Here is a 14460-nt window from a genome sequence, read left to right as displayed (position 1 = left end):
ACTTTGAAAAACTCAGATTCAACGATTTCCGGTGTCTGGATAATGTTTGCTAAACAAACAATCTTTTTATCCCTCTTGAAAGGGAAACTCCATCCATTTAAAGGCAACACAAGAACTCTGCGTAGATTGACTTCTGTTGATAAAAGTTATATATCTATGTATTATAAAAAACCCCAATTCTTCCATACAAAGAATTGAATGAATCTTGAAATCTAATTCAATTTTTAACATCAGCGGATGCGGCAGTATAAAGTTTAAGTGATTCATTTTCACAATGAATAAACGTCTGTTTGTTCAACAAAAACATTTAAAAAATGCTATCCATTCTAGATTTAACATATCAGAAAAAATTCAAATTATTCACTTACCTAAATAAACCAATACAACTAGAGCCAAGATTTTGTTTGCTTAAATTTAAACAGGGGGCAATTCATTAGTTTGCTAAAGAACCAAAGCTCTCTCTTTGACATGTATATGGTTAAGGGAAATTTAGAATTGATAAGGGGGAGGGGAGAGGGGGGTCTAAATTCCAAAATTATGCTGCCAGGCAAAATAGGTAGACTGATACACCAAGTCTGTTCCCGCTGTTTAAATTTCTCTCTAAAATTGTGTCGCAATATTATCTTGACAAAACAAATATCATAAGAGCGTTGTATAATACACTTTATACCAAAATCAACATTGTAACCCTTCAATGAATATTGAGGTACTTGCCCAGTCCAAAAATGGGGATCGCCACAATTAAAAATTCTTAGCCTGGTCCCTTAGAGAGAATCCATTGAGAAAATTATTCACACTTGAAGGAGTTAGGGTACATTGTTAAAAACAATAATTATAATTCTTACTAAGAATACTTAAAATTTGCCTGGAACTATATTTAAATCTGCCCTTGCAATACACTCATTTGAAAAGGTTCATGCATGTTCATATTTACACTGTATAATCTTTGTATAATAGCCTAAACCACAAACACATTATACAACTTTGTTTTAACCTAATTCTCCAACTGCCAAAATACCAACTGGTATATTGCCTTATGAAGCAACTTCAATATATTTTACTATTCAATATTAACAGCCATTAAAGTATGTGGAGTTATGGTCCTTGAACTACAGAAATGATTTTGTGTTGATATAATAAATCAAGACGTGTACCTTTATTAATTGCTTCTCTACAGACATTTGTCCATGAATATTTACTGCAACATTACCCAGAAAACTCAACCAAGCCCACCATCACAATGTCAAATCCATGGCACTCGATGGGGCGCTCTTCCATAAAATACATTTAAGTAGTTGTTTAAATGGTTAAGTTTGTGAATCTCCCAAAGAACCCAAAAACAGGCATTGTTCTTGTCCAATAACAGTAAACTATCTGTGATCAATGATATCTGGCCATCAACGTACCACATAACCCAGTCCCTGCTTAGACCCCAGTCTTCTGCCAGATTAGGTAGACATAAAGCCCACCTTGCTGCATCTTCGTTTTTCCGTTTTTTAGCAATAGGAATTAACAAGATTAAAAGGCTACCATTGACAGTCTTAACAAGAGGAAGCTCAGCGGGCTCACAAAGAACATGTCCCCTGAATAAATATGGGACCCGTTTTGCACGTCTCAGCCTTAGAGAAAATACGTACATAACTTCCAGACATTTTTTGGTCTCGCTAACTAAAGTACAAGGAATTAATGCTAATCCAATTACACTAGCATAACAATTATGACAATGGCGAAAACTTTTAAAAAGTTGCACTAACACACGTACTGCTTGGAGGTTCCTTCACCAGACACATGTAAACCAATATTGTCTTGACCGATTTCACAAAGAAACTAACATAAAATCATCTACATAGATCTGTTGCCAGTTCTTTTTCATATTTCTGCCATAATTGGAGATAAAAAAAGGACCAAGTTGCAAATATCAGAATTATTATGAATTATTGAGGATTTGTTTTTCAAATAATGTCAAAATAATCAGATTAGTTTTCTTTTGATTTCTCCAATACAGGGGATGAGGTTGAGAGATGACAGCCAATATAATCATTGACTGGGGGTTCTTGCCACCTATCTGTTAGTTCTACGCAATGGTCCTATCCGGCATGGTGCTGCTAATCTAGGGACATGCCAGAACTGCTCGGCATAGCTGGTCCTTCAGTGAAAGGCCCCAAGTAGAAGCACTCCATATGACAATTGTCCACCCTCTATTCATGTGTACCGGCTCGTGTTTCACAAAAATCTTATCTGTGTCTGTCCCTGTCACCCACCTGATGACTTTCAAATGAAATTCAGCAACAGATCCAAACAAGCTTCTCGACTCAATTTTTCTTTCACTCTGTATTGTGTCACTGGGCCAGAGAAAGCAGATCTATTTTTTTCTGCTGAAAAGGGTATTCATATCAGTCATCGGACTCCAATAATAGGATCAAATCGAGGTCTTACAACACTGGGAATGCCTTTGAAGTCCTGAGAATCCCATGTACAGAAAGAAGTTATCTCAAACATATTTCTGTGATCAACCTTATACAGTTGTTGCATGTGGGTATCTAGTAACCACACACATACACACCCAAATAGCACTCATAAAAGTACCATATATCCACCTGCATCTAATGAACTCGTGGGTAGTTTCAGAGACATTAAAATACATTGATCTTTTGAGACCCTAACCTTGGAAATCAATTATGAACATTATAAATTTGAATTTTCATCCAAGAATAAATCCAGGGCTCATTTAAAGATAATAAAATCAATATATCACAGCAATTTATCATATTTATGCATACATTATGGCTATCCTTCTTAAGAAGATATGATATCAAACCATGATTAATATCTAAATTCTGGAAGATTCATAGAGAGCAGCAAGTTCAACCAACACTAACATCATTTTAAGCATTACTGCAAAATTACAGCATAAGAAAGTTTAGAAAATTCCTATTTACAGAGACCAAATCATAACATTGCAAAATATTATGTCAACAAGTAAGGATACAGCCATTATTATGACACCAAATACAGAGCAAACATTTAATAACACAGTACATTGCTCTTATGTGTCATGTTAAATTTCAAATGCAATAACGCTAGATTTTTACTGCCGTCTGCTTGTCTGCTGATATTTTTCATGCTTCCAAATTGTCCAATTTATTTATAGCTTGCAATTTTATATACCAGGTAATGTCTCGGTAAACTCTTTACCATATACTTACAAAACGATGATAAAAATCAAAACACCAAACCACGTACAAACACATGCACTGCAGGATAATGGTCTGAAGCTGACCTGGATAAATGCATTCAACAGGTGCCCTCATTGTAACAATTTACCAACCTTGTTTTACAAAACAAAAACCCAAAGCTGATAACTTATCTACTTACAAAGATTGAATCTGAGTTGTGACACAATGTTATGTTCCAATCCACTGATTCCAAACATGTTCTTGCTATCTAACCATTAAAAACACTGTTTTTAGTAGATCCAATACAGAATCAATGCTTCTTGGGATCAAAATTCACTTAATTCCCAGCTGGCATAAGATTATGAAGTCTTAATTATTACACATAGTGGGGTCCCAGTCAGATCTCCAACAGTTCTATTCTATAGCTAAATGAAGTGGTCAATGCTTTCATTCAGGCCAAGGCAACATATCACACAGTGTGGGCTCTAAATAGACCTTACCTGGTCCATTATACCCACCCATAAATCTCTGCCCCTTTTGTTGCAGTTGTGTGAAGGCCTGAACATTAATTCTCCCCTCCTAATAATGAGCCTGGACACATTATATCCAACAGACAAATTAAAACTGTTTTCCTTATTTGACATCAGCGATATGATGACATTCAGTCGTTGTCAAATGCTTACCGCAGCGTGACAACTAGCTTCACCATGTGACAGCTCTCTAAGATAAAGTCATGGAAGCTATCAAAAACCCCTTTATTTTGAAAGCAGTACCTGTCTCGTTACTTTCTTGTTTTTTCCTTAGATTTTTGGAATTTAGGCCCTAAAATTTATGTTAGATAATACCGGTAAAGTATTTCTCTGGAATTGAGCCCAGTATTAATTCAGCTCTATCACCTGGGATCAAGCTGTAAGACCCACCTGTGTTTAGTGTCCAGGTGTACGATCAGTACCTGTTGTCCGAGAGTGACAAAACTCACGTCAAAATTGCCACCATTGCATAAACATAATTGTCCCTTCACCATCCACACACACGCATAAATATATATCCCTGGGCCGTGGAAAAATCACAATAGCTATGTCTATCCTCTTCTCCACACACCTAGGTATTAAAGGTAGACCAAAATTTCATTCATTCTTCACTGTATGTTTTGATCCTCTACGACCTTTAATTCAAGGGGCTCCCATGGGGTTGTTGATAAAAAAGTCCTACTCCATGAGTTCAAAATATCATCTCACTATCTGCTGAGCATCCACTGGTTAGAGTAATTGTCCAAGAAGCTCCTGTAGAGTGTATACCAGTCTGGTCCTCAGATCTGTGTATGCTTGCCTGCATATTTATCACATGCATATGTGCATATTTAATCAGTTTACATATGTTTATCTAGTATACTTGCCAAAATGCAAACCAGTTTTTCCAGCGCAGAGTAAAGCCCTCAATCAAAAGCGATTCTAGGTCAAGAATTTATAATTTTGTTTATGAATTTAATTCACGTTGTATTGACATATTTCAAAATATGAATTCATTCATTGTAATCACTTATATTTTAATTCAATAAACAGTGATTAAACAGTGTAGTCTATTCTCAGCACTAAAATAATATTAGTTCAGCACATTCCTGCATGTTCTTCCATACATCATGAACACTAATGATTGTAAATAGACATTAAATATTTTCAAAACAAACAATTATCTGTCCTTGCAGTTAGCAAACATCAAGCAGGAGGTAAAAAAAGACTGAAAATATTTTGGTTGTTGACAGAGTGTTTGGATATGAGCAAAGAGCAAATACCTGATAGTAAACACACAATTCCTATTCTAACCCATTCTACAGCAATTATATCTAACAATTTAGCAAAGGTTTTCTCCATTCCAAAACCTTTTGGATGATGGGGTTGGGGTTATTCGATATTGAAAACTTAATATAAAGTAGTCAAAGAACATATAGATTCTCTCAACTGAAAAGTTCCTCCCTTTAGTAGTGTGTCAATTTTGACATCTACCATTACAACATGTATCTCAGTGATGATTACAGGTACAGGTACAATAAGGTGAATTCCCACAGGTAAATATAATACAGTAATGGAGGTGATCAATTTTACCAGGCATAAATATATCTTGATTGTTTTACTGTAATCCCAATGGAACATAAACATCGGTTTTAAAGTTGCGTTTTTGGAGTTAAAAAAAAAAGAGAAGAATTTTAGGATAAAATATTGTATTTAATTGTGACTACTTGTATTTTTTGCCCAGCTAGCTCACCCCCCCCCCAAAAAAAAATAAAAATAAAAATTCAACAACAAATCTTGTACACTCCTTACCTTCAAAGAACTTGTCAATTAAGAACTTTTTCCTCAAAAACTTCTTCTTAGAAGCAGGATAATGCAAACTAGCCATTGTAATTCACCAAAAAAAGTTGCTTCCAACACTCAAATATAACTCAAGCCTAGCTTCCACAATCTCTGATAGAGAGACAGAGATCCATTTATAAAACTGTCTCTACCTCCCAACTTACAGCGGTGTTTTGGAACAAAGACTTCCCAACTTTCTGACATCTTGAACACAAGCTATTGATAAGTAACAACCTTGTTAGAAGTAACTCAATTACAGAGGCCCTCTTCCCTGTTCCAAATATCAAAAGGAATAAAAAATCTTCCAAATTCTGGATACTGAAAATACAAAGTGTTCCGTACTTGTGTTTTTATCAAAGATTTTTTTCATGTTCACAAATGTAATTAGAAAGTGAAAGATTAAACAATAAAAGCATACAATACTTAACAAGTCGACTGATGTACTCTAATCATTAGGGTTAACATAATTATCATTGTTTGTATTGACAGACATCAGAAAGTAGATAACAAACTTGTTTGCCTGTTGGTCACTTAGAGTGACTCAGTGTCCAAATATCCCTGTTCCAAGAACAATACATATACAGATTGTTTACCTGGTTAACTTTGTACTATATAACATATTTAATAAACCACACCTTACTTGTGTACCAGTCTGAACAATGTGTGAAGGGAAACAACTCCTACTGATCGTTGTAAGCATCAGGCCGCTCTCAGGTCATTCTGGCCCATAATTCACCACTGACATCACCTACTCAATGGCTCAGGCTCTAATCACACTTAATTATGGTCACACAGTGGCTGGGGTCAGTGGGTGAGTTACTGCTGCCCTCAGCCAGGTGGTCAGTCCCGAGAAATAGCAGCCCGATGATAATCCATCTGTCATAGTCGGGACCACCCCCTAAATGCCTTGATTATATCTCCCCATTAATCCATCACCTTACCAGACAGGGCATCAGATAAGCTCTATTATACCACAACAATGAGTCTCTTCAACATCAATTTAATCCACTGTATATGTAATTAGATAAAAAGAGAGTCAATTTTCTACACAGATTCTCATCTTCACCAAACCTAATGCTCTGGTCTCCCCTAGAAGCCTTATTCACTGCAGCTATACTTCATTATAAAACATTGTAACATAAATTTCATGACAATATACCGAGAGATTAGTCTAATTTAGATCAAAGGAAAGAGCTAGACCCCCTGCAGGTTTCAGCCATCTTTGCCCTCAGCCCTTCAATATTTCACCTTACAGCTTGAGGGAAACAATGGCTGCACATGATCTAGACATGGTAGAAAACTGTTATATTTTACAACATGAGGCAAAAATAGTGCTTGCTTGTCTATCTAGAGGCGCTTGCCACCAGCCACCTCCCCAGCAGACTTAATCAAATGGTAATTAGCCTTTTCACCCTGTCTGATGAGGATCTGAACAACACAGAGATAGCTGCTGAACACACTAAGTTTCCAGACCTCTTACCTACATTATATGTACCTGATAGGATCCCCAGTGAGTCATATTGGAACATCCTGTTATATTTCATATAATCTTGATGACAAATAAAGGTATTCGTGCTGGCTTTATTTCGCTGTAGCTTGCGGTAGCCTATTTTACTAGCAGAGTTCAACTTACATTTATTTTCAAATTTATTGCTTTTTTAACTGAAATCTGATTTGTCCTTAAGCACTTTAAACCTCATAAAAAGATAATATAACATCAATATGTCATTCAGGACACATGATGAAACATGCACTCTACACATATACATGTAAGCATGAATCAAATGTAACAAAGCTAACAAACTGTATCATCAGACCTATTCTCTTTCTAGAGGAGGACAGGCATTAAGCCTTATCATGAAGGCTATGCCTATAATTTTTCTATAGGCAATAGAACCAGAACTAGTACATTATCAAAACTTCACATACCGGCTACATTGAATTTCTCTAAACTTTGAACTTCCTGTAGGTGTTTACAAACACAGAGTATGGTACTGTTCTAGCTCTGGACCTAACATTAACATGTTTAACACATGTTGCAGGAGTATACAAAAAATACAGATAATAGGGTCTATAATTAAATCTTAATATCTGGTGCCCCACTCTCAGGATTTACAGACACAGCACCAGCATACAGAGAAATCCAGAATGCAGGGCCATGCTAGTGCTGTAATTGAAGTTCACGTTTATTCCCTTCTCCAAAGATAAGATGAGCATGAAATTTATTCTGATCTCTAGTTTTTACGTTTACAAGACTTGAAATGTCTTCTTTAAACCCATGGAACAGTTTTCCCTCGTTTTCAGGCCATCTTTTTATCTGCCTATCATACTCTCCAAAGGACACCTATGGTATTCTGATAAAAATCCTCATGTATTATAAGGGATTTTGATATTACACTGTATGCCAAACAGCTTTTAGTTATGAAAACTGCATGCATCACAAATTTTATCAGATCTGCATTAAATGGCATCCATTATTTAATAGCTGTACATGCTTCTGAGATCAGCAACTATTACATAACTTTCCAAAGTCTGACAACAAAGTCTCATCTTTGCAAAACATGAGCAGTGTATCTCCAGACAACACAAAAACTGCATCAGTTTGAAATCAACTGCTGCTTCATGCAGGCTTCAGCCCTGTTCAGCTTGGAAAAACACAAACGACAGAAAACTTGCATAACTCCACGAAACGCCTCCACGAAACAAATGAAGTTTCCCCCTCTAACTAGTAATAGAATAGCTTTGGATATACATTATATAAGCATATTGTACTGAAGATGAAAGCAGTTAAAGTAAAAACAATAAGCTAGTATTTTTGGTTCATTTTTTCCTTCAACCTGTGTTAATGTTAAAGCTTGAGCGTGAGTACAGATTTAGAACAATGATATTTAGCTCATCAATGAACAAACATTCTGAGAATACCGGTATGTATTTCACAAGCAATGAATATCCCCCACATTCACATTTAAATTCTTTGAGAAGTGTCACTTACTGGACTTTTTTGTATTGATATCCTTGGAATGGTTATCATAGATAATACTTGTGTAATAACAATTATTGCAGATCTATTGCATTTATGTGCATTACGTAAGGCCAAAAAATTCAGTTTATATTGATGAAAATTTATTAAGTGTATAAGTACTTATAATTACCCATTGACAAAATATATAAAAATAGTAAGTTTCCTTCAACACCCTTTGATTGTATAAGAAAGTCGATCTTGAACTGTAATTTTGTGTCATGATTTTCAAATCAGTTCTGAAACCATAACGAAAAAAACTAAGTAAAACAGACAGACAGTGAGGAATCTTATGTTCCTTCCTGGTTTTATGGGCGAGGAATTACACTGTAATAAGAATTAAACAAAGTAGAAGGTGGGGGTGATTATAGTTACCTTGAAGGAAAGCCAGTGGTGCACACGAGATCCTACAGTTGGGCATGGCCTCTTTGATTTTTTTTGCCTCCTTTGGATGGTTAAATCTGAAGTAGTTTGAGCGGCCCAAACAAAGCATACAACCTAAAAACAAAGATAAATCAAAACGTCATTGAAATTTCATTTTAAATCTTTTATTTCATTACTGTTCTTCATTATGTATACTGGCAGAGAACTTTTTCCTTTCTTGTTAAGACAAACTCCTTTTTAACCATTTTAGTATTCACATGACCGTTATTAACATTTGAATATGATCTATTACACTGCAATGTAGGAAGATTGAACCCTGCCCTCAAACTGAGTCAAACTGTCCTTCAACATTTATCATGTACCCAAAAATAACAAAAAAAAATTGAACAATTTTTGGATCTCTTTTACTTTTCAGTGCAATTTTGTCCTCCCTAAATTACTTAGCAAGTAGATCGAATCAGTGCAAAGTGATTTATAAGTGAGTAATTGTGCACACTTCTGAAAGTTGCCAAGGATTTTTTTATGGAGGAGATGAGAAAATCCAACAGACACCTCCACCTTCATATTTCTATAATGTGTAAAAGTTCTGAGAAATTACTCACGTTCTTCCCCCATGAGCTTAAAAATTCATGATTTAATCAAAGTTGTGAGGAAAAATTTAAGGTTATATTCAACTGAAAATCAGCATGTGTACAATCTGTGCAAAACTGAGCACATTTCAGTGTTTCAGGGCCTGCAACTGTATCAGAATGTTGATTTGGCATACAGTGACAGCTATTCTCCATTATGCAGCAATTATCCTAATTCTCCTCAGTGCAAAGGTAGTGTAAAATAAACAAGCTACCAAACGATACAAAACAAGGGACTCAAACTGACATATGTGTATCTTTTTCCTTCTCTGGCCTTCATTGAGCACTCAAATGATATAGGAATATTACTAATTAACATGCTACCACTGAATGAAAATTTTCTTTAGAAACTTTTTTTATTTTAAGAAAGCCAATAAAAACAGAAAACTATGCAAAAGTGCATGCAAGCACAAAAGTTCAGAAGAGTAAACTGATTCAGGGCCATCACAAAAAATCTGTGGGATCCGAGACATGGATCCAAAACATTGAACCAAAGCTCCTGAGGCAGAAGGCACGTGCGGACAATTACCAAATTACAGGCGAGAGTTTTTTTAAACAAATCGGCATCATCTGCCCCTAAGCAGTTGTGGTTTCAATTATCCAAGCGGAAGTTTCTTGTCTTCAATTGAGGCATAGCTTAATCGGCCTCGAGTCCCTATAATAATGGGCAGCACACTTTGTGTTTTCGCTGTTGGAGCCTGTGCGATTTATTTTCCCTTTGCTTGTGTTGCCATTCTTTTTTATTTGGTGATGAGAAAAGACAAATGGTGCTCTGCTCCTGTCAAACATACAGCACACTTATATCTGCTTTGCTCTTGCTCATGAGTCTGTATGCTTTCTGATCAACTCTTGACTAATGGAATTATTCTTTACAACATAGCATTATCTTTTTTTTTTACAGCCTGTAACCTTGCAGGTACAAACATTTGACATTGAACATTTGTTCAGTGCACTGAGCAAACAGAAGTTTAACTTCAAAAAGTTGTCTATGAATATTTAACAGAACATCAGGCAGTTGAACGTCAACTGTTCTCAATGACTTTTGATGACTAACGGAAAGGGAAAAACCAAATTATTCATACCAAAGCTGATATTTCATTATACTAGCAATACCGAAACTCAGAGAATTTTATTAACTGCATGTTATTTTTGGTTTGCCATTTCAGATCGAGTGATTTATATAAAATATTTGTTTGTAGTAGTTGATATTCTTATAGCAGTTAAATAAGATTTTAAGTATATAAATAATTGTACATGAATAATACATTTTACTTTGAAAAAAAACAGAGAGACATGGACGTTTGTAAATCTAAGTCAATCTTATATTTGTAGTGTTCCAAGCGATCAGAACTCAATTAAGTGATCTACATTTATAATGTTAAGAAATTTAGAGGGCTGGATGGCTGTGGCCATTTTTAGACATATATAAATCTCGATCCTTAAAAAGAAGAGCTCTATAATTATAAAGATATGGAAAACATTCAAATTTTAAAGTGAAATGAAATTTTTCTTCATCAAATGATAGTCTACATGTATAGCTTAACAAATCACTTTTAAAATTAACAATAAATGGAAATATTAATATTTACTTATGCTAAATTGAGGAAAAATTTACAACCTTATTGTAAGTTCATTTGTAAATCACACCCCAACAACCTTTATCAAACCAATACCTAAAGTTAGGGAGAGGACGGTCTACTAGGTTTCTGAACTTGTGCCTTTATGATTCCAAATTGTATATTTGTACAATTGAAATACATTCAGATCAAGAACCTAATGTCGCATAACACCTTCAAACATAGATACAAGAATCAGCTACTTCTGGTGTGGGGCAAAACAGAAGTAAAAACTCTGCTCTATTCCTATGCCACACAGAAGTATATTTTTTTTATTAATAAGTTATTCAAATAATATCAGTCATATGCCTTGTAATAAAACAAATAAAAAAGAGCATATTGATTTGGGATTTAATTTCATGCAATACTTCAAATTTCTTGTGATATTCTTATCTTACAATATCTGCCATGCAGTTTAACTAATTACATGTACCTGTTTTTGAGGATAATGATTTCTTTGACTTCTTTTTCTCCATCACATTAAAACAAAATTTCCTAATTCATTTGTACATTTCCCTTGAATTCTCCCCCAAAGAATAAAAGAAAACACCACACTCAATTCATTTGCATTACACAATGTTTATATACAACCAATGCAATATGTGGATTGTCATCACAAACTCTTTAGATAACACGGTAAGAAGATTGAACAGGCAAACTTTGAATCATTGTTTCACCAATACACACTATCTCGCCTTCAGAATTCCAATGCCAAAAACACATCTCCCACGAAATAAGATCAGCCCCGGTTCTCATAGAATATTACGAAAAAAATCAAGACCCAAATCGAAAGTTAATGAAACAGGATGAAAAATGAACGAAAGGAAAAAAGCATGAAGATGCACGAGACAAGATGGTGGAATGCATGCACAGTTTCTCCACCCCAAGAGTCGACATCTGGCGCTCAACATTCATCTTATGTCATATCTCAACCCCCCTGCAGTAAGTGCATTCTATCAATCTTATTGTTATTATCAATAAACAGAAGTCATCAAGCTACAAATCCGTCCATCATCTCCATGTCGCTCTTTGAGATCTGCACACTACATCCCAAGAATTTACCCAACTGCCAACATCAATAAATGGAGTCAGGCAAATCTACCCCAAATATTTCTAGTTATCAAAAAATAATTAATCAAATTCTCTATAAATGATTGTAAAGTCATCAATCTACATGCATAGGCTTAGAAAATAAACTTTGATCTTCGTATAGATAGAAAGAAGATTTCCATGGCAGTTGTTCCTCAGGCTAGTGATACAGTTCATCTGGCCAGACTTCTACTAAGGATAGAACAGTATCCCATCAGTATCTAAAAACAGCAGACTTATCTACCCTGCTATAACTAAGGGTGATAACCAATCTCCAGACAGTTTATTCTTTGATTACAAAGCCTTATTGCTGATACAGTGTGAAAGATGAGCATCTAACAGACCTATCATTTCTAAACTAATTGACCCATTTCACACCTCACTGAACCAATACACACTGTTCAGATTTCAATGATTCTGGAAAGAGATTTATCCTCTCAATTATGTAGCTTATGATGATTTCTATAAATTTATTCCTCAAACCTTTATAAATTATAAGTTTATATTATATCTGACTTCTGATTTTTTAAATACATGAAGTGACCTGTTACTTATATTAAAAGTGCAATTTTTTGCAGACAATAAAAGTATTTCATTCCTTGAGGTCTTTCAATTAATATGGATACAAAACTTTAATTAAATGAAAAGTTTTGCTTTACACCGATTCTAGAGCCTTTTCAAATCTTTTCATGTATTGCATTAATGTGCTAAATAAACAAAGTCCACAGAAGACTCAGCCAAAACAACTTCTTGTTTTCTAAAAACACAATTACCCAAAAGGTCCCAGATTATCTCCCCTGCACTTTAATGTAAAAATGTAATCAGTCTTTGCCATTCTCATAAGCTACAATACAAAGTGAGGACCTTCAAAGGAAAGACCTCTAATAAAGCCAAACACTTTCAGCCTGCAATCCTTTGTTGTTCTGTAAATCTCTGGGGTTGGGTGGCTTGTTTATGATTTGCACAGTAAAAGAAAATCTGGAGATTGTTACAGCAAAGCTTTGTGAGTGAAATATTTATCCTTTTGTTTAGGTATACTTCAGCAAAACACCATGCTAAAGAGCAAGTTTGCAATAAACTGGACAAGAGGAAAAAGTCAACATCAAAGAAAGGCAATAACTAGCCCATGTTCAGTTATAGTTCCGACATTTACTCCATAATTTGTAGCTTACTGGCTGGTAAACTGATGAAATCAGGTTCGCTACCAGTCTCAATTACTCAGAGAGAAAAGAACCTACTTGAAAAATGAATGTATTAAATTTTCAAATCATTACATCTCCAATTTACTGAACTTTTCATGATTAAATGCCAAATTTCAATCACAAAACCCCAAATTTATCTTGTATGTGCATAAAAATGTGCAGGACAGGTGCACAGTAATTTCAATTTTCTAATTCCTAAGCTCTTATATCATATATCAAAACATGAGATAAATGAAAACACAATTATGACTCAGAAATAAGCCTCTCTTATTAAAATTTTCAACTGACACTTATATTTTCCACAACCAGAGATTCACTATTATTTCCTTCGTCTTTTGATCCAACTGCAAGAGCTAGTGACCTGTAGCATGTGTTTAGAGTAACATCCCGGTGACAAGTGACAAGGTTAAGTTGTAAAGATGTGTAAAATAAAAAACAGTTTTGAGACTAACCTGACAGGACAAATTCACTAAAAAAGCAGACCCGTGCACATGAAATGAAAACCGCAAAGAATAAAAGGAAATTCACCAGTTCTTTCATGAATTAAATAACCTCTAAATAAATTGTTATTTTAACAATAAATTTAAAGATTAAGATTGAAGGTAACAACACAGATGTAGATCATCAGCATGGTCACATGTTATACTGTAAATGTACTATAGTTAGCGTGTACGATATTTGGCGGAATATGATTTTTCAACAGGTTAGCGTGGATTTGATTAATCGCATTTCTGAATGTACCTATTAATCTACTTATATATTTTACATTTGGCGATGTACTTGTTTTAGCAGATGCCATTTTCCACCAAAAACGCTAAATAGTATACACAGCCAAATGTAATATGTTTACAGTGTATATGAACATGATTTTAAATGTATCAGGTAATATTAATACAGGTAAAAGGTCATGAAAGTGAAATGCTTCAACTGTTGCAACAAAATATCTGTTCTGAAAACTCATTATGCATCTGAACTTGTTAAGCTCTTAGTTCTT

At 34.8% G+C, this 14460-nt stretch overlaps 1 protein-coding gene across 14 annotated transcripts in view; it reads right to left on the bottom strand.

Moving 5' to 3' along the window:
* LOC128157480 (pleckstrin homology-like domain family B member 1) overlaps positions 1-14460 on the bottom strand; it is a 55778-nt gene that overhangs the window by 27690 nt on the left and 13628 nt on the right. For 10 of the 14 annotated variants that reach the window (XM_052820044.1, XM_052820049.1, XM_052820051.1 and 7 more), the window contains one exon: positions 8922-9044. In XM_052820044.1, coding sequence (XP_052676004.1) covers positions 8922-9044 — 123 coding nt within the window. The other 4 variants (XM_052820054.1, XM_052820057.1, XM_052820056.1 and 1 more) reach the window with 4 other exon arrangements.

This window comes from Crassostrea angulata, chromosome 7 (genome assembly GCF_025612915.1).
Source record: "Crassostrea angulata isolate pt1a10 chromosome 7, ASM2561291v2, whole genome shotgun sequence".
Lineage (NCBI taxonomy): Eukaryota > Metazoa > Mollusca > Bivalvia > Ostreida > Ostreidae > Magallana > Magallana angulata.
Note: the sequence above shows the minus strand (reverse complement) of the source record. Positions and strands in the feature narration are given on the sequence as shown.